This window comes from Aythya marila (genome assembly GCF_965140915.1).
Source record: "Aythya marila genome assembly, chromosome: 12".
NCBI lineage: Eukaryota > Metazoa > Chordata > Aves > Anseriformes > Anatidae > Aythya > Aythya marila.
Window position 1 is genome coordinate 21,300,629 of NC_139053.1, and position 24,246 is coordinate 21,324,874.

General features: G+C 47.2%; 1 protein-coding gene across 9 annotated transcripts in view; it reads left to right on the forward strand.

The window, feature by feature from the left end:
- ZFHX3 (zinc finger homeobox 3) overlaps positions 1-24,246 on the forward strand; it is a 187,439-nt gene that overhangs the window by 87,518 nt on the left and 75,675 nt on the right. For all 9 annotated transcript variants that reach the window (XM_082769769.1, XM_082769777.1, XM_082769770.1 and 6 more), the window contains one exon: positions 21,599-21,830. In XM_082769769.1, coding sequence (XP_082625895.1) covers positions 21,599-21,830 — 232 coding nt within the window. The remainder of the gene's footprint in view (positions 1-21,598; positions 21,831-24,246) is intronic.

The window sequence follows — 24,246 nt, forward strand, 5'->3', positions numbered from 1 at the left end:
GTTCGTTTTTGCAAGTTTATCTTTTGAACTACAGATGCAGCATCACAGCTCTGAATTACACTCATGAGTAACATGGATTTTGCCAGAAGCCTGTTTAAATTACAAATTATAAGAGACTTTTAACTGATTTCCTGCAAGGTCTAACTTAAAATTCCAACGGTAGCTTCACAAGTGAATATCCATTTAAAAGTCTCCCCACAAAGTTGTTTTTAAAGCTGGTCTCTGAAACCTTTAATTCAAATCTGCCATCCTCTAGTCTGGGATAAACTCATGATGAAAGATAAGCTTGTGAATCGAAACAGTTCTGAGGACTACAGCGTGCTGAAGTCTGGAATGGACTTTGAGCCTTGCTGAGCTCGTAGCCTGACAAACTTTCTGAGCTGCAGCCCGGCCTGCACAGATGGTGGATCTCAGAGCTGAGGGGGGCTCTGGAGCCGGGCCAGCCTGGCCGAGCTCCTGGAGATCAGCCCAGAGCCTTGGTCGCCCCGCGAGGGGTGGGCAGCTGAGCTGGAGCGTGCGTCTCGGCGGCTCTGCCTGGTGCCTGCCTCCCGTTCAGAGAAATGCAAACTGTGACGGGCTTCTACACAGAACTGGCTGCTTCTACAGGAGGAATGAACCCCGATGATCCAGTTCTGTTTTAATATCCTACTGGGTTCGCTGAGTATTTTAATACAAAAAACAGTCAGGTCCATTTAACCCTTCCAGTAGCCTCCCTCATGGGATTGCGGTTTTTCTGAAATCTAATTGAAATCTGAATTATTGAAAATGCAAAGCACTGCCTGCTGAATGCTTTGTTCGTGGACTTCAGACGCTTACATTCTTCTTTCAACAGTTTTCCAGTAAGTACTGTGCCATGTGCCTAGTGAAGAAATGACCTTATAACAGCAACAACTGAGAGAGAGAGAGATACTGCAACTGGAACAGGAGCCAGGAGCAGGTGCTTGGTGTAGCAGTGTTAGGAGTTAACTGAAATAGGTAGCCAAAAGCTCTCTGTGAAACAAGATTTAGAATTCAAAACATTTGTGAAAATGGATTAAAAAAAAATACCAGAGACCATCTTGACAAGCTGTTACCATAATCTGTGTAAATTTGAGATATTTTTTATGGCTTTGTAGCAGTTGCTTGTGAACAACTGCAGATAGCTCAGCTTGGTTCCTCTCTGGCTCACCAAGACTGGGGTGTGCTGGGATGAGGCAGGGCGCTGGGCAGTAAGATTGGTCTTGTGAAGTTGTCCTGGACCTCAGCCCTCATCTCACTAGATTCTGATGAGGCTGAAATGTGCACCTTGCATGACCTTTTTTCATGCATGATGCCAGTTTTATCTGCATTTGTGGGTTTTGTGTGTTTGTTGTTTTGTGTGTTTTTTTTTTATCCCAGTAGCTGTAGAGCACATGGATGGATATTTAAATTTTGCACACCCCAGGCAGGAATTTCTCCCCCATTGGATGGTGTTTGTCAGTACAGATTTTCAGATGGTGGGAGGATGGAGGATAAGGTGGTTGTGGCCATTGCTCTGATTTGCTGACAGAAGCTCTAGGAGGCCTTGGGTGGAGGTGTAAGCTGTTGGGGAGCCTGCTGTCCCTCCTGCACTGCTGTGGGAGGTTGCTTCTCTGCAGAGGAGAGCGTGGAGGGTGAACGTGTGTTTAGAGATCCTGGTCTGGATCCAAAAGACCTGCTTTTTATTTTACTTTTCCAGGCAATTAGCCACTGTGAGTACAGGCTGATGCAGAAACGTCTGCTTGCTCTCCTGCCTGCAGATGTAGCGCTGTGAAGAGGAGTTTCAGTCAGAACAGCTGGGCTGAGATTGGTCTGAGACAGGGACTGAGCCTGTTTGGTGGGGCCTCAGCCTGGTGTCCCTGCATACACCTGATGCAGGCGGTCAAAGACAAGAGGATGGGACTGGAACAGCCTGGGCGTGATAGTGCTGGAGCGAGTGGGTCGGGGAGCTGGGCAAGTGATTTGTACAAGGCTGAGGCTGGCACGTGGGGTTGTGTGGCAGGGCTGTAAGCTCGTGCTTGCCAGGGTCTGCTGAAGAAGTGCATTCAGGTGGTTACCCAGTCCTGTACCCCCAGCTGGGTTTCTGCTGTGGGTGGTGTGCACTGGAGACCAGGAGGTGCTGTTAATTCCTTTTCCCACTTCAGGGGTAGAGGGGCATCAGGCTTCCAGTGCGGCGGGTAGCAGACCTTGCCAGGTAACTAAGTGCAGCTGCAGGCTTTTTGATGACACGCTTTGTTAAATAATGGATGTCTGCTTGTTAATGCCCATCTCGAGGAATGGGTTGATTGGCAAGCTGGGGAGGACCTATCGAGTGCTTTCCCCAGCCTGTTCAACGTGATGTGGGCTGGAGTCATGGTTTCTGTTGGGCTGCATTAGCGCTACCAGGTTACAAGGTGCTCTGTCTTCTGCTCTCTCAGATAACTGAGCTATTTTTGAGTAAAATTTTCGAACAGCTAAACTTCCAAAAATTACAGTGCAAGTGATATGGGAGGTTCTAGGTTTGCTATCTCCAGGAAATTGATTAGATTACAATAAATAATGTATGCATAATGCATAACTTAATACCGTGGTGTTTTTTTCTCGTACTTGCCAGTCCTTAAAGACTCTGGTCTTGCACTGCATTATGTGCAATCAAGTTCTGCAATTCAAATTAGGCAATAAGTTATGCTTGTGCAACAGGTTCTTTGAAAGTTGTGCCTTCGGGTACAGTTGGACAAGCTCTGGTAAACCTTATTGCAGCTGTTTGAAGATACCTGTCTCCAGGTTACATTGCCTCCCTGCCAAGGACTGCTCCCCACGCTGCAGAGCTGCGGGGCAGAGCACGAGCCTGTCGCTGCTGGAGCACGCGGCTGCGTGGGCCCTGCCGTGCCCCAGGCACTGCCTGAATGGTGCTGGCAGCACCTGGGAGATGGCAGCAGCATTCAGTGAGTGTTTCTTTAAAACCTCACATCAGTTTGTTCCTCCACCGAGTTTGCAGGTCCCTGTGCCTGGACACAGTAAGCCAGCGTGGTGACTCATTGCAAGGAGTGGACTCCTGCTCGCATGGCTCTGGGAGGGACTTGACGTGCCTGTGCAGAGTAAAGATAATAAGCAGGCATTGGAGTCAGTTGATTTTTTACAGAGTGCTGTATCATTGCTCTCTAAAACTGCCTTCCCTCAGCTGTATTTTGAATCCTTTCCATCGCCAGAAGCCGCAAGGAATTAACAGTCTGGATGTTATGGTACAACATGGTAAAGCTGATGTGATCAACTTGCAGTAAAAATATTTGTTTCAGTACTAGTTTGATTTATGTCAGAGTTGTCTTACACCTCAACTGCTATACTGCTTTTGTCCTGACACCAAAAATGCGTGGTTTTTGTTTTTGTTTTTGTTTTTTTTTCCTTCTGGTTCTGCATTTAAAACGGGGACGTGGATTTTTAAGGAGATACTTATTGGCCATTGAATTATCAATGAAGTGCAGTTAATCCCAGGATCCTGGTTGCCTCATTGCTCTAAACATCAGAATTTTTCTGTGCTGCAGAACAGGTTGCAATGGCTTGGGTAGAGATGTGGTTACTGTCTTGTCACACAGCTTTTTGTGGGCCTGATTTGACTCTTCTGTTGTCAGCTTGGGGTCTCCCACGTTGGAGATGTGGGGAGAGTGGAGAGCTGATGCAAGAGGCAGAGGCCAAGATGCTCTATCTGATTTGAGAGAATGTAAAAATTTGCATTTTATCCATTCATTTCATCCCTTCTGCAGGGCCACGCATGGTTACAGAATTTGCAAGTATTGATGGACGTGATTTGTTTGGATTTCAGCACCTTTGTTTGGTGGTTATGGTGCTCTGACCTGCTGTCACTTATTTCCCTTCAGCTGCCTAATGGCCTCTAGACTTTATTTCTACCTCTTTTTCTGAACGTGCATTGCAGCCCTGTCTCACCCACTCCTCCTATGCTTGGAGAATGATAGTTACAAAGAAAATCACCTGGGGAAGTTTCAGGCAGCAGTAACAAAGCCTATTTCCACAGAGGGGAGGCTAATTACACAGCTAATTAATCCAACAGATGTCACTTTAAATGCCTGTTTCTTTGTGATTCTGTTGCACACATCATGCTGGTTAAACAGACTTCATGGACCCTGTTCAAAATGCCTGCACAGGCTGTTGGAGACTGCCGCTTCAGAACCCGGTGCGTGCTGTGAGTTCCCCAAGGTTTGTTTCGAGAAACTCGTCCTGGAGAGCTCAGTCTAGACTTCACTCAAAACAGACTGCACCCAGAGTGAAATGCCGTTCCGTACTTAGGTTTGTTTTGAAAAATCTGAAATAGCAGTTGCAAGTATTAAAGCGATTGTTTACATTCCTGCTCTAAATGTATGGGAGAGAGGTGGAGACGCCAGGGAGGAGAGACCCCTGCCTGGGGTACCGGGAGTGCAGTCTGACTGGAGGAAAACAGAATTCGGAAACCTGAGCCTCTCCTTGAGGTCAGCAGTTCAAATCCACTGCAGCCCTGTAGTGCCTGAAGCCGCTTGACTGTCGGGTGAGCAATGTGGTCTGTCTGGTCCTGCAGCCAGCAGCTCCTGTGCCGTCAGGAGGGTTCCCTTACTCTGTCTCCCTGGGGAAAGAATAAATGAACATTTCTCCAACATCCCGAGCCAAGTGTCTTCTTGTAAGGGCAGTGAATGCGTACGGGGTTGTCCACCAGGAGAAGGGAACAGTTTGTTACCCTCCAGTGGAGCTGAGGGTCAGTTGTCACTGCGTGACAGCTCTTGTCGCCTCTTCTGACACTCCCTCAGTTTGATCTGCTGCTGCATTTGATCACCAAAGTGGAGAATTTGGGGATGCTTGGAGCATGGTGCTGTTGGCACTGGTGATGCCCAGCTGTTCGCTGTGCTTCACGCTGTTCTGAAGGCTGGTAACACTAAGGCAAGTTGTGAATGCTCAAACTGCATATCTAACTGTCAACCCTAGGTAAAGTATGTTGTTAAATACTGCCACACTGTACTTGAACAGTAATCTGATTTGAGATTGTGATCCTTAAATGTCCCATTTTCTGGGTGTATGCTCTTCTGACTTGGCATTTTCTTCCACTTTTAAGAAGTGGGCAGCCCCCAGCTCTGCTGGTACAGTGAGAACATACCTTCTGGGGACAAAAGGCTTGTACAAAGCTGTCTGCAGTGCTGGACAACGGCCAACAGCACTGTACTCAAAGGGTGGCTGCTGGAATCTGAATATGCACACACTGCTTTGAATATAACAAGTGACACAGCCTTAAAGACTGGATAGAGCTGTGTAGTATGAAAGGAGACATTCGAGGGGGAAGAGCATCTTTCTGGGGTCTTAACATTATCGGTAAATCACAGTTGGCGTACTTGATTCAGCGTAATGGATGTGTTCTCATTTCCCACAGCTGATGAGGATTATATCAGCTTGGTTTAACAGTCTCATTTTCTGCTCCCAGTGCACACTTGTTTTAATGCGTTTCAGTTAATGAGGTAGAAGAGAGAATGAGGTGTTACTGTTTATGTACAGACAGCAAGTCTGTGCAGAGGACTCTGGAGTCCATGCAGTCCCTTTCCATTGCTCTCAAAGGGACAGCATTAGCTGGCATTTATAGAAAATTTATTGGCTGTGGTTTGCTCAGGTAAGATTTTTCCTGCTAGAGCATGTTTCTCTCTCGTGCCTTCCTTGTGCATTACTACAGGCTACAAGTTGTCACCAGCAGCCTGACTGTGGGCAAGGGCTGCGAGCAAGTCAAGGTGGCCCAGAAGTATTGTCTCACAAGACAGCACAATATGCGGACCGTGGGCAAAGCCGCTAAGATCTACCTGGGGTAAAAAGTTCACGTATGCCCTAAACTAATTTATGGCTGGGGCAATTCACTCCTCCATTGTTCTGCTGCAGCGGTGTTTGCAGGTCTCGGTCGGGGTCAGGGCCACTCTGTGCCAGGCACCGTGTCAGCAGCGCTCGGTGAGTCCCTGCCCGCGGTGCCGGGCATTGTCCGCCCCCGGGGAGCGGAGCCGCGCCTCGGGCATGTGCGGCCGGGCTCCGAGCTGCGCCCGAGCGAAAGTCTGCTGCGTTCGTGGAAAAACAGGTTGTCCTTGCCGCGAAGGCAAATATTTGCTGTGGCCAGGACGGAGCTGCGTTTCTCAGAGCAGCATCCTGCCTTCCCCGGCCCCGCGCCCTCTCGCTGCCGGTGAGAAGTGCCTATAAATAGTTAAAGCCGTTATCTAATGCCTGGCCGGGCGCCAGCTGCTGGCATCGCTTGGCTGACAGCGCGCCTGAAAGGCCTGCACATTGTACCGCCTTTGAAGGTAAAGCTGCTGTTGGTTTAAGCGGGAATTAAACAATTACCGCGTCTTAGTTCTCCCCACCTTCGGTGGATTGGCTCTATAAATTGTCAGCCTGTTGACATTTTAATGTGAATTATGTCATATGGTATCCCCTTTGATTTCAACATGCCTCAGTTTGTAAATACACGAGCCTCTCAAAGGATTGTGGTTAGCGTACACGCAGGAGGCCTCGGGGTTTTTGGTGGGGAAGGAGCACAATGCTCGTCTCTCGCAGCCGGCGCGCTGGCACCGCGTCTGGCAGCTCCGCAGCCCGAGCTCGAGGTGCGCGTGGCAGCGGCCGCCCCAGGGCCCGGCGGGGCACCCTGAGGTGCCGAGCGTGTGGGCGGCCTCCGCGGCCCCAGCCGGGCTCTCACGGCGGCAGTGCTGGGCCTGCTGCCCTCCTTGGGCTGGGCAGCCTCCTTCCCTGTCCCTGCGAGGGGCGGCCGCTTCTCTGCGCCTGCTGCTGGAGTCGTGCCGGTGTCCAAGGGCCGGCTGCAGGCCGCCAGCGCCTTGCTGGTGCCATGCTCGGCCTCGGCACCAGGCAGTCCCCGTGTCCCAGTGCCAGGGTGTGGATCGGCTCTGCCATCAGGAGCGGGAGGGCGATGGCTGGTCAGGGAGCAGCTGTGCAGTCACACCGAATACTTGGCAGGAGGCGTTTCGCTCAGCAGGGAGCAGCGCGGGGCTGGGAGGAAGGCAGAGGCAGGAAGGGCTCGTGTGGGTGAGGCTGGGGTGAGGCTGCGGCCAGGTTCCTCAGCTGCCCCTGGGTCACACTGCAGGCGGGCAGGTCTGTCCCTTGCCTGGTACCCTGCTGGGTCTCCTTGCAGCCTTGTCCCCCTCTGCCTGTCCTTACCTTCCCCAGCAGGTGCTGCAGAGAAGCTCCTGATTTAGCAGGTCATGACTTCGTGGTCAGCTCTCCTTTCTTTTTTGAAACTGGCTCAAAGTAGTTGTTTTTCCATGCATGTGCCAGGGGAAGGAGGATCCCTAGACAGGGCAAGCAGAGGAGTGAAGAGGACGGAGCTCTCATGGAGCAACCAACAGCTCCCTGCACTCAGGTGTGACTCGCTGCCTCTCCAGCAAAAAGCCTGAGGGTGCCCCAGCGCAAGAACTGCCAATGCGAGCTGTGATGCCTGCAGCGTTTGTGGAATTGGTTCACAGCTCCAGGGGTGCTGCATACGGTCATGGCACGTTGGGATGGTGTTGTCTGTATTTGCACAGGTGGCCACGGAGTGTGGTACCTGTTGGTGAGCCTGGGATCAATGCCCAGAGGAGGAAGCACAAAGAAAGATGGTACTTGTGAGCATTTTTGGCCATTGGCCACCAGCTGCATTCCTTGAAATTGAGCAGACACGGACACATGTGCACTGCTGCAAGTCCTCTGGGGGAGCTCAGGTGTCCCAGAGCCACTTGCTGAGCTTGCACTGCCAATAGGTGGGAGAGAGTCAAGACTTTGGAGCCCTCTAGATGGTGTTTCTCAAGTCACAGGGTCTGTGTTACAGACAGCTTCTGTCTGCCTGTGCGTGTTTCCCGTTGTCCCACAGGGTAGGAACTCTGCTATGCTGTATTGCCCAGCAAGACCTATTAAAATGTCTGTCTCTGGGCTGGGCAAGTAGATCAGGCAAGCTGTGAAAGCAGCATACCGGCCTCTTAATAGAATGTACCAGCCTTGAGCAAGTATCTTTGCAAAAAAGTTAATCCCACATGGTACTGGAAATGAGAATCTTAGGGCTACTGAAGTAAATGAAGTTACACTTGCAATTTATTAAATAGGATTTTAGAAATCTGCCATTTCTTTGCACTTCTCCTCTGCTGTGAGTGGACACTGTTCCTCCAAAAGGTTTTGCTGCTTCCGTTTTATTTCTGAATTGCAGTAGTCAGTAAGTGCTCTTAATGCTGCTCAGTACTGCCTTCCTAGTGTTTCCCGTTTACCCTGTGTATGTCTTCACAGGCTACACACTGGATTGCAGATCCAGAATTCTTAAAACCAATAAATCGTGCACCTTGCTTTTCCTGGGAGCTTTTTTTACCTCTATAGAGCAAGTACAAGTGGATGCAGATACACTTGAACAAAGAGAGCACCAAAGAGCAGAGGCATTTATCATCTCAGATTTTATTCTTCAGTGTTCTTCCACAAGCTCCATATTTTCCATTTTTGTAGCCTCTCTTGAAGGGAATTGCTGGAACCAATATTCAGAGCAATTTTCACCTCAGGTAGATCCTTCTGTAGAAGTATACGACAAAGGAATTAAGTTTTAGACACACGTAGGAAATTTTGCACACAAATCAGTGTTACAGTTATACCAAAAAAAAAAGCACTGTATAAACTCGGGAAGGTAGAGGTTCAGTCTTAGTGGAAATCTAAATATGTTCAGGCACAGAAATCCCTCCTCATTTTTGGTCATGCCCAACATTGTGTGAGAGCTGTAGGATAGATAGCAAAGCAATGGTCATTTTTCCAGGGCTGAAATCCTTTAAGGCTGTGATTTCTGTGTGTGTTCCTGTGGGGTGGAGTTTCTTTGTTGTAAAAAATAAAAATAAAAAATGGTGGGAGCATTACAGTCCGTGAAGTGAAGCTGTGGTATCTTGCCTTTTGTTTTCTGAATGAAATCTCAAACTTGTTTTCAGTTCTAAAATCTCACATTAAAAAGCCCTAGGTAGAGGAGAACTTGGTGTATCCTTTTGTTTGATGAGTTAACTACTGACCTTGTTCAAAATGCTCGCACCACTTCATGTCTGCACTTACTTAGCTTCAGGTTATGAGCACTGAATTTTGCTTTGGTTTTTCCTAAAGATAAAAGAAACCTTTACTATGGGAAGTTTCTTGTACAGGTGCTTGCCAACTATGATCATATTGTTGTTTAATTTCTCTTGAATGAGGTAAAAAGATTGAACCGAAATCTCACCGTAAGGCTTACTTGGCTCTGACCTATACTGAGAGCATAAAACTAGGAATGAGGCACGAATGTGCGTAGTTCATTCTACCCGAGATCCGAGTTTGCTGAGTATTGGAGTCCACCACTCCCTTGGGCTGCGCTAGGCTCGAAGCCTTGCCTGTGTGTTTCTCAATTGTCTCAGCAATTCAATAGTGCAGGATGCACGTCTGAGGTTTAAACGCATCATATGCCTGTAATGTTTTAATGGCAGATAAGCCCTTACCTTTATGCTGGCAAAGCTTTTGCTGGGAGCTTTTGTGGTGTTTTGTCATGCTATCATGAAACTGATAAAGAAAAACAATGGGGAAAGGAAAAGAGTGTCACATGGGGCATTTCTAATGATTTGAAGGAAACTTTGGGTTGTTTTATATTCATCCTCAAGACTAGAGCATATTGAGTGGTTTGAACTGAATTTGCAGCCAGCAACCTTTTTTTCAGAGCTACACAAAGCCTTTTTGTCCTTTGGACAGTCCGAGCTGGTGTTTTCATGTGGGCGTGAAGAAGAGCAAGATCAAGCGGGCTGCTCTGATCATGAGCCCTCACTTCCAGTTCCCACTCTCCTCATATGCTTCAGCTGCTTTGCATGGGCTTATACTGTTCAGAAACGAAGACTGAGAGCAAGGAAAGGGGCAGCAGGTATCTTTGGCTGTCTCTTATTTCAGGTTCAGTTTCCTGTCCGTGTGGTGCTAAGAGGTTGCGCCAGCACTAAGTTTGTCAGAAATCCACAGGCTGCTCCCTAGCTCTGTACAGTCACCCTCACTGTTAGTTTTGTGGCCGTGAAATGCAGGTTGTTTAGCTTCTGCCCTTCTGTTAAGGATGGTGTCTCTTCTGGGTGTTGGCTCATGATGAAGGGATTTAGGGGAGGAAAAAAAAACAAAAAACAAAAAACAAAAAACTACTGCTGGTGCAAAATGTTGACCTTTTCCACTGAGGAGCTTGGAGAAGTCTGCAGCAAGGATGCGAGGCTGTACAGCCCCAGCCGCTCAGGGCGTCCTAGGCTGGGTTTTCACTTACTGTACCAGTGTCAGTTGGGGTTATGGGAAAAACATTACCCCTACTCCTGGCGCTTGTGCAAGCTGAGAGCCTGTTGTAGGTGAAGCTAGAGCAGCAGAACTTAACCCACTTTTGGATTACAAACTGCTTGGGAGACATGTATGTAATTCATAAGCCAAACAGTTCTGCTGCTGTGAATTGTTATGGGCCATAGACGTGTCCTTTCTGGTGGAAACCAGACCTGAGAATGTGCTGGTAACCATTGTCTGTTGCAGATATTCCAGGTAAATATGGGACGAGCTGCAGCTGGAAGGCTTCTCACCAACAGTACTTGGTTTGGTGGCTTTCCTTGCAGAGTGTTTGCTCAGTGGTATGGGCCATGGAACAATTGCCTGAATTTATATACACAGTTCTTGTGACACATTAGTGTCCATTCAGTTCATGGAACTACTCACAGCCATCTTAAACATAGAAAATTATACTTCAGGTTGCCTTAATTCATCCCTTTGTGTGCAGGCATTACGATAGTTTTTAATTATAAGTATTTCCATACATATTTTTCCAGTAGGATTCTTGCCTCATTCTGTGAATGAGTAATTATTCCATTTCTTTTTATCTTCCTCTTTCATTACATTGCCCCAGGCTTTGTCTAATACAATCCAAAGCTTTCACTGAATGAAGAATTATTTATTTTCTCATGGGCATTTCTGTGGTGTTCTGTGTTCTGTTTGTATGTTTCACAGACACTTAATGAACTTACCTTCACAGTGCTTGTCTGAAATCAGATGGTGCTCTTATCCTTGTGTTTTGGGTATACTGAAGCACAAGAACTGCATCAAAGGTTGTAATTTTAGATGCCCAGCTTGGTGCCCAGCCCTGTGGTCTATACCTCTGAAGAAGGGCTGCTCTACTGGGAGGGCTTCACTGGTTTTATCTTGCTCTGCTAGTTTTCATTTCACCTTCAAGGCCCAGCTCTCATCTCTTGGAATTATTATATATCTCCTCTTTCCACTTCTGTTCTGTCACACTCATTTAGTGCACCTTCCTTTGGGCAATATGGGAGGAGTCCCAGAAGTGCAAACAGTGCATTGTATTTCTCCAGGGTTCTTGTGTATCCTGAGCTGATCCTGTAAGCCCCACAGAGGCATTGGATAAAGGGAAGGTGGGTGCTCTGTGGGATGCTGGAGAAGGGAGCAGAGCAAAGGTTGGTGATGATCATAGAATGGCTTGGGTTGGAAGGGACCTTAAAGATCATCTAACTCCAACCCCCCTGCCATAGGTAGGGGTGCCACCCACTAGATCAGGTTGGCCAAGGCCCCATCCAACCTGGCCTTGAATATCTCCAGGGATGAGGCATCTGCAACCTGTTCCAGTGCCTCGTTACCTTACAGTGAAGAATTTCCTCCTAATGTCTAATCTAAATGTCCTCTTTTAGTTTAAGACCGTTCCCCCTTGTCCTATCATTATCTATCCGAGCAAAGAGTCCTTCTCCATCCTTTTTATGAGACCCCTTTAAGTACCGACAGGCCACAATGCTCCTGATGACGTTGAGGACGTACTGCAGCAGATGGAGTTCTGGAAGGGCTGATGGCTTTGTGCCTAGGGGTGTGCACTGCTGCGTTGCAGGGGTGCTGTGACGAGGCAGGAGGACAGAGTTCAGGCTTTCATTGGCCAAGGTTGCACAAAGTTCTCCTGTTGACTGGAAACAGTGAAAAGCATTTCTCACGAGTGTTTCTCTGCAAGGACTGGTGACGAAGGATGAGCTTGGTCTGTTGTTCCTAAATGCATTCTCGTTGGCCTGTGTGAAGGGAGGTTGTGTCATCCATCTCTTTGATATTGATATTCTTCGATTTATGGAGAGGATTAAAAAATTGTCTTGTGTATTGTTGTTATTGTATGGTTATCTGTTGGGATTCAATGTGGTACATTGCTGTAGGAAGTTATAAAGAAGCTATATGAAAACAAGGAAATCTTCAGTCTATCATAACGCTTGTAACTTCTCTAGAGATAGATGAAACAATAAATACCGGGCGAGGGAAGTTAATCTGTGTCTGTAGTATTTTATTAAATAACGTGAACTCAGTGTGGTTTTCTGTGGCTGGTTCAATTTCCCATATGGTTTTTGGAGTATTATTACAATGGTCTCTTGCAGTGCGCATGTCCGCGGGAGCGCTGCCAGCATCGCCCTCCTGTGCCCCGTGGCTCTGCAGGAGGACGCGGCCGCCGGCACGCTCCATGGACTGGCTGCACCATCCCTGGGTGGCTGGGGCTGCACCAGAGCTTGAAAGGACTGGTGAGGGCTTCCTGGGGAGCATCCCACGTCTTGTCCCTCCCTCCGCATGCCAGCGCCTGGGGTTCTCAATGAAATTGGAGCAAATCAGCAAATTGCCATTGGGGCCACATCCCCCTGGGCATGAGTGTCCTTGCGGCGTTCCCCAGTGTGTTGCCGGTGCCTCAGCTTTGGGCTGGCTGTGGTGAGCAGCTCACAGGGTGCGAACGGTCCTCAGCCTTGTCCTTCAGGTGACAAGCAAGGTGTCAAAAATGTACAGAATTCTTGAAAGCCTTGGAATGGTGGATAATGGCTTTGAAGAAAGGAGTGCTCTCTGAGCTGTGCTCTCGATAGGGGCTTTTCCCTGCAGGGTAAAGTGGCTCTTTCTGTGGGGGACCAGGGAGCTTTTCTTTTAACAGAAAGAGCAAGGAGGGCTGAAAGCGAAGAGGAAGAATACTGCACCTGCTGCTGGAGGGGTCTGAGAAGTAAAATCAAACATGGGAGCTGAAACTTGTTTTCAAGAATAGCATGTGGACTCCTACTTGTTCTGGAATTCCTTTTCATAACTAATTATTATATCTTCAAAGTAAAGAATTAATCAACTATGCCAACATATCTGACTTCTGAGTTTACTATTTTTAGTGAAAAATCAAGTATACCTGCAGCAAATGGCATCAAAGCAATATCCATGTCCCTCCAGCAGCAGTTCTTGGCTTAGCAAGAAACTTGAAGTTTCAAGTGATGTTAAAGCACAAGTTCCACTGTTGAAATAACGTTATTTCAGTTAAGTGGTGGTTTCTTCCCCAAAAGACTTAATATGGGGGAAAATGCTATTTTAGTTTAATTTTTATATTCTCAAAACAGTCTCCACACATACAGAGGGTTTTGGATACTTGCTTTATATCTGAGCCAGCCCTGTCAGCACAACACCAAGAGCGTGTTGTGGTTGTGCCTTCGTAGTGCATGGGGTCTCCTCGGAGGTCCCTCACAGGGTAACACATGGATCATTCCTATCACTGTTGGAGGAAATTATACATCACCTGTACAGATAGTCCCAGTCTTTTTCTGTGTTACAGAAAGCCTTTTTCAATCACTCAACAGCCATATAATTACAATATGGACAACAGATTTTTATCCTGCTGACTTTTCAGATTTCTTTCCAGCTCTTTTGATTTTATAATTTGCTTTTTATCCGATGCTTTTCCGTATTCACAGGCTGCTCCAGTTCACCTGACTGTTCACAACTTAACAACTTGCGCTGATCTCATTATTTTCAAGTATATGTACAAAATATGTTAAAGAAAAACTGTTGGTAATGGGATATTTGAGCCTGCTTTTGGTTACTCTCTTGTCTTCACGTTAACTATTCTTTTCCTGTTTCTTTTCCAACCATTGGAAGAGGGAAGGCTTCCTGAATTCCTCAGCTCTTGGCTGTCCCCAGGACTGAGAAAAGCCCTGACCAGAAGATTGACCTACTGCTTAGTGATATGACTCTGTCATGGCAAAAATTTTGTTGCTGTCTTTGTAACTTCATCCTGTTGCTGTCCATACAATACTTTCCAGGCACTGCTTTTAAAAACAAAGCACGGCTTTTCTGTCATATTTCCCCAAGGATGACAGCATCCATGGAACATATGAAAGGACAAAATGGTAGTTTCCTGAGGAGCAAAATGTCACTGATCCAGATGTTGGTTAGCTTGCAGCGCTCCAGAGGAACCCCACCATCACCAAACCACTGCGCTGCCCTGCAGAAACTACCAAGTAAAGCTCCACTTGGGTTTGGCACTCCTCATTTGTAACAGGAAAGTGTGTCTCATGTGAAATTTATTGGGACCATGTTTGCCAGAGTGAATAGCAGTAAATCCCCTTGCAGGCACCCAGGACTGTTCCGGGCCCTGCAGTGGGAGCCTGGAGAGCTCAGGCTGGAGCAGGAGCATGCAAGGTTGAGGGCAGCACTTTCTAGAACAGCTGATAGGAAATGTACTCTCAACTGCACTTTATTTTTATCACTATAATTAGCAAGATCAATGCACACACTCCCCTATTCATCTCCACATATAGCAGTGCTTACGCCTGTGCCTCCCTGGGGAGAGCTGTGTAGATTTTGGGGATCTGGAAAATTCGAGGAAGTTGCAACTGTCCAGGAGTAGAGCTCTTGTGACGGCAGCTCTGATAAGGCAGTATGGGAGACAAGAAAGTGTTGTGGTGGTGCAACACCGACAGACATTTCTCTTTGATCCTTTTCTCGGCTGCTAAGGCGTCTGCTTAGTGAGCAAGAAGCGTACTGCCCAGCGGTACAGAGGGGTACATGTGTGCTACCAGAATTACACACAGACAGAAAACTGCATCTTTGGCTGTTACCTTTGCTCCACTCACATCTCCCCGCCTCCCTGAGAGGTTTTCAGGTGATGTACCATCACGGTTCCTCCAGCGTGCTGGTGTCTGTGCCGCAGTGAAAGGGGATGGCTGGTACGGCTGCCCATGTGGACTTGTCTTGCTTCAAGCATACAGGAGAAATCTTAGTGATGAAGCCTTTGTATTTCCAGTGGTCTTATGCAGATTTTCATCTTTTGGGATCTCTTCTAACGAATGATTAATTAGTACTTTCAAGTCTGTTGCACAGTTAAAAGGGGTGGGGGGAGTGCTGTGAATGCGAGTTCAACCTTTCTTGGCTCTTGTTTTCTGTTAATCTGTGTCATTTTTTTGTCCACCGACCCTGGGGGACTGTAAGTATGTGGGGATTCTGCTCATCACAGCCTGCATAAACAATGTCCTCGTTAAGAGCTGATCAGCTTAGCAAGGCCCTGTGAAGAAGTTAGCTGCCAGAGATGAGCAGGAGCTGGGACTGTTACCTCCCTCTGGGCTTTAGCCCCTCCTCATTAAGCAGGTCCGGGCTATTGATTGGGAGCTTGTGTTTGGAAGAGTCTTACTTACTCCATGCATTATCTTGACAGATTGATCAGACCTGATTGAGAACCTCTTAAAGGAACGAACAGCTGTAATGGGAAAGTTGGACTCTGTCATCCGTTAGGATGATTCTGGGAGCGAGAAGAACGAGGCTGACATCTTGGAGCAATTGTATTTACAATTAACATGGCTGAAAACGATTGCCTCTATTGATCCCCCCTTCCTGCAATTACAGCCCCATTGTTTACATTCCAGCACTTCAGTTATAAAAAGGAAATTCAATAATTATTGCATTATTTAAAGTTAAAGTGCCACAGAGTTTGCTGGCTACGCTTGCTGGTTGATTTAACGTTCAGTAAAATCCATGCTGAGCTCTCCATCTTTAAGCTGAGCAATATTTGGCTTTTAATGAGACTTCAAGGGCTGGTGGAGCAAACCCAGTTTGCTGGATGGTTTTTGGGGCTGTTTGTGAGGGAACCCCAAAGCACTTCAGAATGGCAAGCACCAGCCTCACGGCCACTGGGGAGAGCATCTCTGGCCTGCACCACCTGCATGGCTCGGACCGAGACAGCTCTTCTGTGCTGCAAGGGTCATCAGCTGTCACTTACAGATACTGATAATTATTTTTTTTTTTTGGTTGCCCTTGGCGATATTACTGACATTTCCCTAAGTATGCCAGGTCTCTGCTAAGCTGCCCTGTGCATTGCTGCTGGGATCCTTCCTGAGGAAAGTTGCTTGTTGTTTCTGAATGTGAAAATACATATTCAGGAGGTAGGGACTGGTTGTTAGCTGGGGCTTTTGGTGGTATTCTTGAAGCCTTACTGTGTGATTCAGGGACTTGCATCAGGTATCTTGGCCTCTTTGGCAGGAGAGAGTACTACGTTTCTAGCCTTTTGAAAAGGAAAATAAAGATCAGAAACCAAAAAGTAAATCAAAATCCAGTTTTGTTGCGCAAAATCTCCTTGTCCTCATCTTGTGGTGGTGTTCTTAAGGACTTGGGTGACACTGCAAAGCTTTAGGGGCGGAGAGGAGCGATGCTCACCATTAGGGCCGCTCAAGTTACCGCAGGCTAGACTGCAAAAACTTGTGGCCACAAGAGTCTGCACTTCACAGCGTTTGCAAGCTGCTAGAAGGGAGCTGTTACGCAAGGAGCTGGAGAGGCTGGAAGGAGCAAAAGGTTTTGTAACATTACTTCTTCAGAAGCAGTAAACAATTGCAGGACGTTGAAGTACAAAAGATCACAAGTTCATCTTTTGAACCTGCTGCATGGAGAATCAATTTTTTCCTCCTTTCACAACATCTGGGCCGGGGGGCAGTTGTGTGCTCGCCCGCCCATTCAGCGCCTCGCCAGCATGTGTGCTCGCTGCCGCGCGTCCTCCCCAGCGCCTCCCTCGGCTCCAGGAAATTCCAGCCAGGCCTGCAGGTGTGAAAGGAGAGCAAGACGGATGGGTCAGCTCTGACTTTTATGGAGTACTTGGAACAGACCAGGATCAGACAGCTGCTTCCACATGACTTTCATTAAAAATTCAGATCCTTCTCTTCTAGGAATGTGTGATTTATCTCATGCAGCAGATCAGAGGCACATGGGGGCCGAGAGACGCTTCTGAGGTCTGCTGCAGGGTCTGGTCCCTTCCCCTGGTGACCTGTAGCCTCACCTCTAGCTCTGGTGTAAGGCTCATCTCTCACCCAGCTCCCTGGGAGTGCATCGTCCTAGGCTTGGTTCTTGCTGGCGTATGACACGCTTCCTCCCAAGCCCGTTACTAATTACCCGTGTCTGCCTACCCTGGGGAAGAGTGTCCCACAATATCCTTCTCTGCTGAGGATATGAGGATATGCTCATAGTGCTGGCGTGCCTCCAGCAACTCCTCCTGAACACAGGGGTGTTTGCCAGTGGTGGCTTTCACAGGAACCACATGTGGTTCAGTATCTCCCGTAATCTCTGCAGTGCTTCCCTGGTTCTGCATGCCTAGTGGCTACTGCAGGTTTGTTGGGGGTGCTGCTGGCCCTGGCTGGTGACTGGTTCTGCTGGCCGTGGGTGCTTGCAGGAAGACGTAGGAGCGGTGCAAGTCCACAGCAGTGCTGCCTTCCACAGCTTTTGTCACCCCTCAGCAGTTTTTTGGCTCCATCTTCCTCGCTTGCATCTGTCACATCTGTCAATTCTGTTAAATCATTATTAATTTTACCCATGCAAGCAGAATAGTTGTCGTCCCGAGTTCAGTGGTAAGAGGAATGCTACATGGGGGGGAAGAGACAATTTGATTTCTGATGCAGTTCACGTTCGTGTGTTCACAAGCTTCGTGTGTTCACGCTGCCATAGGAATTGAGCCCTTTACATGGTGGCTGTAATCAACTTGATGCAGAAGAGCTTTCAAGCAGGCATGGATTTGACTTCTCTTTAAATTTAAAGTACGTACAAAAGTTTTTAGAAATTGGACAAAGTAGTAAGCATTACATACAGAAAACACCTACAAAGGTATCCAGCGGGAGAGTTTATTACTTGTGTGGTGGTAGCCACATGAATCCTTAGTTCTTGTTAAAATGGTCTCATCTCTGAAAAGTTAGTCCAAATACATGGTGTGGGGGTGAGAAGGGCTGCCTGCAGCCAGACAGATTAACGCAGCTGTTTCATTAAATTCCACGATCATTGAAACATACTGTGGGTGAAAAAGTGCTAGATGGGGAAAAGATAAATGATAAAGTAAACAAAATTTGGGGTATATGGAAGATGGAGGTGGAGAGGAAGAAAAATGGAGTATAGCATCATTCCTTAGTTTGTTTAAAAAATGGATTTCCATAGTCATATGCTACGAGCACTTATCATGCTATTGTTTATTAGAAGAAAACAATTCCAAGCCAGATGTTAGCAAGCAGGGGCTGGAGAGGCAGCCCATCAGTCCGGCGTTGGTCACACGTCCCAGCGCCCGCGTGCTCGCACAGGTGTCTCCTGCCCTGCTCTGCCCCTTCTCCTGCTCCTCTGCTTCCTGAGCCAGCCCCCGTGCTGGTGGGCTGTTGGCAGCCCTGCGCTCCGATCTGTGTGTGTGTGTGTGTGTGTAGCCGCCTCCCAGGTAAGCACAAATTTGTTAAGCTGTCTTCATGTCCAAATCCTCTGACTAGGCTGCTTTTTCAAGCCAAGCCCAGAAAGCAGGGAAGGTGGGGTGGTTAGGCAGTACTTCCTCAGCCAGTCCGAAACGCTAACCTGGCGCTGATTTGGGGCAGGGCTGGAGCCGTCCTGGCTGCTGGCAGGTGCGTGGCCGCGGGAACTGGTACTCCTCAGGGCAGGGTCTGTGGTAAAGGTTTGGGGGGAAACAAGGTAAGATTATGGCAAAGGAAAGAAATTGGGTCTTTGAGTAAAATCTTTCTTTGTGAGAGCACAGCTTTGCACGGAGATCCGAGCATTTCCCCAATGGAAGATGGGCCGGATTTGGTATGATTTGTGTGTCGGGATAGGTGTTGTGAGCGGTGCGGCGGTGCGCTGCAGTCAGTGTACGAACAGCCCTTGTCCCCCTGGGAAGCTTTACTTGTGAGCCGTATGGTTTCCATCAGAGCGTTCTTCTGTCTGTTTCTGATTTAAAGTGGAGCTTTGACTAAACCTGATCAATATTTTGCATGCCATGCGTGAAGAACCAGATGTTGGAAGTTTCCTATCACTGAAAGGGAGGGGGGTGAAGACCCCACTCAGACTTGCAGAAATCAATGTTCTCTGACAGAAGTTGGTTGGTTTTCTTAGGAACAATGTATTTCTTTGATTTTCAAGTTGATTTGTCTTCTAACGAAGTCCTGGTTTCATATTTTGAACTTGTTTTCTGAGGTACGGGTAAATTCTCACAATGGGGAAGATCAGTTATTGCCCATCATACCAGTACGCTTACTGGCTGGTGTTTCATCATTTCCAGTAGCTTGCAGCAAGTACTTCCTCCTGTGTCTGGGCTCACTCTGGCCTCTGCTGAAAGACAGATGCAGATCCTGAGGTAGATGTGCCGTACACATTGTGGTCTTGGTGGTTTTGGCATCTCTGTGTCTCCACTACTCCAGCATAAGAGGCTCCTGGACGTAGCTCATATCCGTGGAGTGGGAGCAAAAGAAGAACAGAAAATGAGACACATCTATTAAACTGTTTAAAATAAATGTTTTCCTAAAATCGTCCTTTAAACCAGAGCAGTTCAGGCTGTGCTTCTGGTTCCCACAGAGACCACGTCCTTGCTATTTCCTTGACCCTGTGACCAGATTTTTCTGTAATTGCTCACCAGGGGTTTCCCGTGCCTTCTTGCAGAAGAGCTACTCCTGAGCTCTTTCGCACTTTCCAAGCCTGAACGTGCTGTCGGTAGGACTAGGGCTTCCCCGATGTGTGTCTCAGCTGAAGGAAGGAAGCAGAGGTAGTGTGTCTGCTGGAGCAGAAGCTCCAACCCACGGGGAGATGGGACAGTGGGGAGATTTTATTGCAGAAATTGGATCTAACGGAGTAGAACAAGGCTGGTTAAGCTGGGCCAGGCGAGCCAGTCGTGTAGCTTTTGTGACTGTCTCTCTAACCTTGGCTTTTTATGTCTTAAGCCATTGCTCTGTTTCTGGCTTAGGAAGAGGGTAATGCATGCAAACAATAGAAATAAGAGGAAGAAGTAGTTCTTATGAGGGAAAACAGCAAAAAAATCTTTTGAGGGCACCAGTGGGATTAGTGCCCTGGTGGATTCTTCAAATATTACAGTGAATTTAATTAAATACATCGTGATCCCCAAAGAGGCTAGTCTAATTAGCCAGATCTAGAATACATTTATTCTCTTCCCTCGCACTTCCAATCAGAAGCCTCAGCATCAGCGCCTATCCTATTTTTAATCATTCCTAGACTCAGAGGGCTCTCCTTCCTCCGTGTTAGCTAAGCATACAGAGCTGGGTAATATGTCTCTAGTCTTATCTTAGCTGTAGCTGAGATAATACGCTTCAGAAATTTTACCAGAAGGTCCTGGCTGCACGTAGACAATATTTTTGATTGACAAGCCTGGAGATCATATCCAAATCACCCTACTTATGTGCCTTGAGTGAAGCGTGTGGTGAGGAAAGAGTGTCATGAGGTGACTCAGGAGATGGAAAGGTCTTGAGGTTGGATGGTAAGAGCTGACGTGGATTATTTCAGAGCTGTAACACAGGTATGTGGTGGAAACACCAAACGGCGGTCACTGAGGAGTCTTTCATGTCGTTTGACTTTGGTATCCATTTCTCTTCTCATTGCAACAAGCCCTTACTGTGGGAGTCGGGAATGCTACTGGGCAATCTCTGGGAACAGCCGTGGCAGTACCCAAACTGAGGGGGAGCGGCTGTGCTCTGGCTGCCAGCATAGCTGTACGCAGTGAATTCTTCCCTGTGGTTTTGAGAAATAATTGCTGCATCCTTGGGATCTGTAACATAAAATAGTTAACTCATTTCCCTAGCAGTGTGGACCACTGTGCTAAGCAACTGATAGATTTTTGTCAAACAATCAGGGCGTCATACTCTCAAATTAGCTGTATTGGCTGTGATTGCACAGTTTTGGAGGGTGACAAGTGGTTTTCCCAAGCGCTGACCTCCTGTGGTGACTGCCAGCTGCGTGCTTACCGTTGTTTTTTCAGTCTGGGTTGCTGTCAGGACTGTCTTCTGGGCCAGACTGCTGCTTGCTTCCAGATTTGAGGGAGTGAAACCAAAACTCCAGGGAGCAGAGCGCCAGGTGGTAGGATGGCACACGCTCCGTGCTCTGCTTCCATACACTGTTTTCAGGACCTCTCTGTGTAATGGGTTCATTGCATTCTAAAATTGCTTTTATTTTATCCTTCTTGGTTTCCAGTGAGGATTTATTAAATTTAACTTTATCTGTTTGACGTGAGGTTGGATGCCCTCCCAGGAAAAGCTTTAAATATGAAAGGATTAGCCATGTGTATGTTGAGAATAGTTGCTAATGCTGGATCTTGTATCTTCTTTCACTGAAGATGATCTTGTCTATCTCAATTTTTTTTTCCTGTGCTCAATTCAGTGTGTTATGTTTTTCTCGCTTTTTAAGTGGGAGAGTGTGTGGTGTCTTGAGAATAAACAGTCTTGATCTCACTGTTTCTTTTTCAAAAAGTGGTTTCTTACCTAATTCCCAGGTTGCTTTTAGCAATTTGCAGTGGACTAACCCAGAGAGATTGGAGATGATGCAGGAAATTCACATCTCTCTACTTTGTTCTTCACAGCACCTTCAGCATCATGAGAGCGGGGTTGAGGGTGAAAGCTGCTATTATCACTGTGTCCTCTGTAACTACTCCACCAAGGCCAAGCTGAACCTTATCCAGCACGTACGCTCCATGAAACACCAACGGAGTGAAAGCCTGCGTAAGCTGCAACGCCTCCAGAAGGGTCTCCCCGAGGAAGAGGAAGACTTGGGACAGATCTTCACCATCCGCAAGTGTCCAGCTGCTGATGCTGGTGAGTGCTGCTTCTCTTGCACGAACAGCATTGGGCTCCCAGCCCGTGTGTGTCAGTATTTGGCTAGCAGCATTAGGCTGTCTGCAGAGTTTCTTGGCGAGCTCGGCGACTTTCTTGTTTCTCCTCCCTGTTGTGGGGTTGATGCTTCATTAATAATATGTTATAGAACATGTCCTGAAGCATGACAGGACCCCCATTGTACCTACAGTGTCAGGGATTGCTCTGCATCATTGGGCTTATGGTTGGTGGCTCTGAAGCACTGCCTAGTTATAGACATGCTTCATTTCATACTCGCAGATAATTTTCTCAGTTCCAGTAGGGTTAAATGTAAGTTTGACATGTAGAGAAGTGTGTATGTTCAGGTTATTGTTTTAAACTGTGGAATATTATGTGTCTAAAGATACAGCAACATACGGACAATTCTAACAGATCAGTGAACTATAATTTCTGTAGATATTTTTCATTGTGTCAGGTGACGTCTTGAGCACCACTGCATTCCTGTCCCAGCTTGTTTGTTGATTTTTAGTCTGTCAGTCACAATGGATCTTGAGGAGCTGGTTGAGAGGGGTGAGTGAAAGAAGGGGCAGATGTGGCAAATGGGTTTGCCAGTTTTCTGCATCTCCTCTTGACAAGTGGAGACATGGCATGGGGCAAGGACTTGCTCATGGAGAAGGGACATAGAGTGGGGAAAGAGAGCTGTGAATCTAACAGAAAATGTGCCCTAATGGGGATAGTTAGTGTGAGCAAAACAGAAATTACATTTTGTTTAATCATTTAAAGGATTCAGAAGCTTTTTATGTTAGGAAAAGTCAAGATCTCACAAAGTCCTCTTTGGAGGGAGGAGGAGAGCCTGCCCAAGAAGGCTGGCACGTGTGTCGGGTACAGTGCTGGAGCGGGGAGATGCAAATGGAAGTCATCACAACCGTCCTCTGAGCTGCAGCCAGGCTGATCCATGACTGCTGTGGAAGTGGCCTTTTCTTACAGAAAGGTGTTCTGAGGAACTGGTGTTCTGCAATTAATAGCCATAGTGAGAGACAAGGAACCCGGATGTTTTTTTATTAGGAATTAAATTCAGTCTCATGGAAAAAAGTGACCGGTCCATGAACTCGGAGGCCCAGTGGAGTTAAGTGCATGGAATACGCGTTCCCAAAGGTCGCAGTGACAGGGACAGCGTGCTGTAGTTGCTGCACCGTGCTGGAGGGGACTGCAGCTCTTACAGCAGTTCTGCTTCTCCATGATGCTCCACTTAAAAAAAAAAAAAAAAAAACATATTGACCAGTATTGTATGGTTTGTGAGTTTCTTAAAAGGAATAGAGAGGAGACACCATCTGTGCCCTTTTGTGATACACAGAACAGTCTTGAAACTCTCTGTTTATACTTGCTTTTTACTTCAGAAATTTCCCCCCCCAATGTCTGCCAGGATTATGGCATTGCAGATACTGAGACTGCAGAAGCTGACTAGCTGAGAAGAGTTTGTCAACCATTTTAAGAGTTTGTTGTTTTGTTTTTTTTTAACTAAAAGTCTTGACAGATCACTAAAAGGGAATCTCAGTTGGAAAAATACTTCACTTTTTCAAATGGCTTGAGATAATTTCCTTTAAGCCTGTTGTGTTGTTTTTGTTTTTTTTTTTAACAAAAAATGAATTACAAAAAGGCAGCAAGAAGAGGCCAGAGGCCAAGGCATGCAGCGGGGTCGCTGCCGGCACACCCGAGGTGCTCAGCACGCTGCTCACCGCAAGCAGCACTGGCCTGGTGCAGGCCACACCTGGTTTCTCAGGTTGGGTTTATTTGGTGCAGTTTCTTCAAGCACAAAAAGATCTGCTCCGAACGGGCTGATCCTTCCTTTTTTTTTTTTTTTTTTTTTTTTCTTTTTCCTACAACTTTCAACCTTGCAGTGCTGTAAAATGCTGCTGTTACTTATTGTTTAGCTGGCTGTGGTTATTCTGCCGCAGTGATGGAGAGCAGGAGCAGACACGTACCTACGCTTTCCTGATGGGTTTGCTTTGTCTCGGTTTGAAGTTTGTCCATGTGTTTGGCCACCACGCACATGGCACGTGTAGTGCAGCCGCTCAGAAGAGCAGCATGCCACTGGGGGGGCTTCGCTCCCATCCCTGCTGGGCACGATGCTGTCAGAGCAGGACATGCTCTTCCTCCCAGAGCAGGGCTGCAGCTCTGTTTGCAGCTTGCTCTCTGCACTTATTCCTCTTGTATAATACGATGCTGTCTGTACTGTATCCCTCTTATGTTTTTTATCCTCTTTTCTGTGGGCTAGGCAGACTTTCCTCAGTGCTTTTTGATGAGAAGTCTCTTGTGATAACTGATAACACGAGAAAATCTTTCCTGTGTTTCAGACGCCTTGAGTAGAATGTGCTTTTCTGATCTGTGACACTTTGCTGTCGATGGGGCCCGCAGGGAG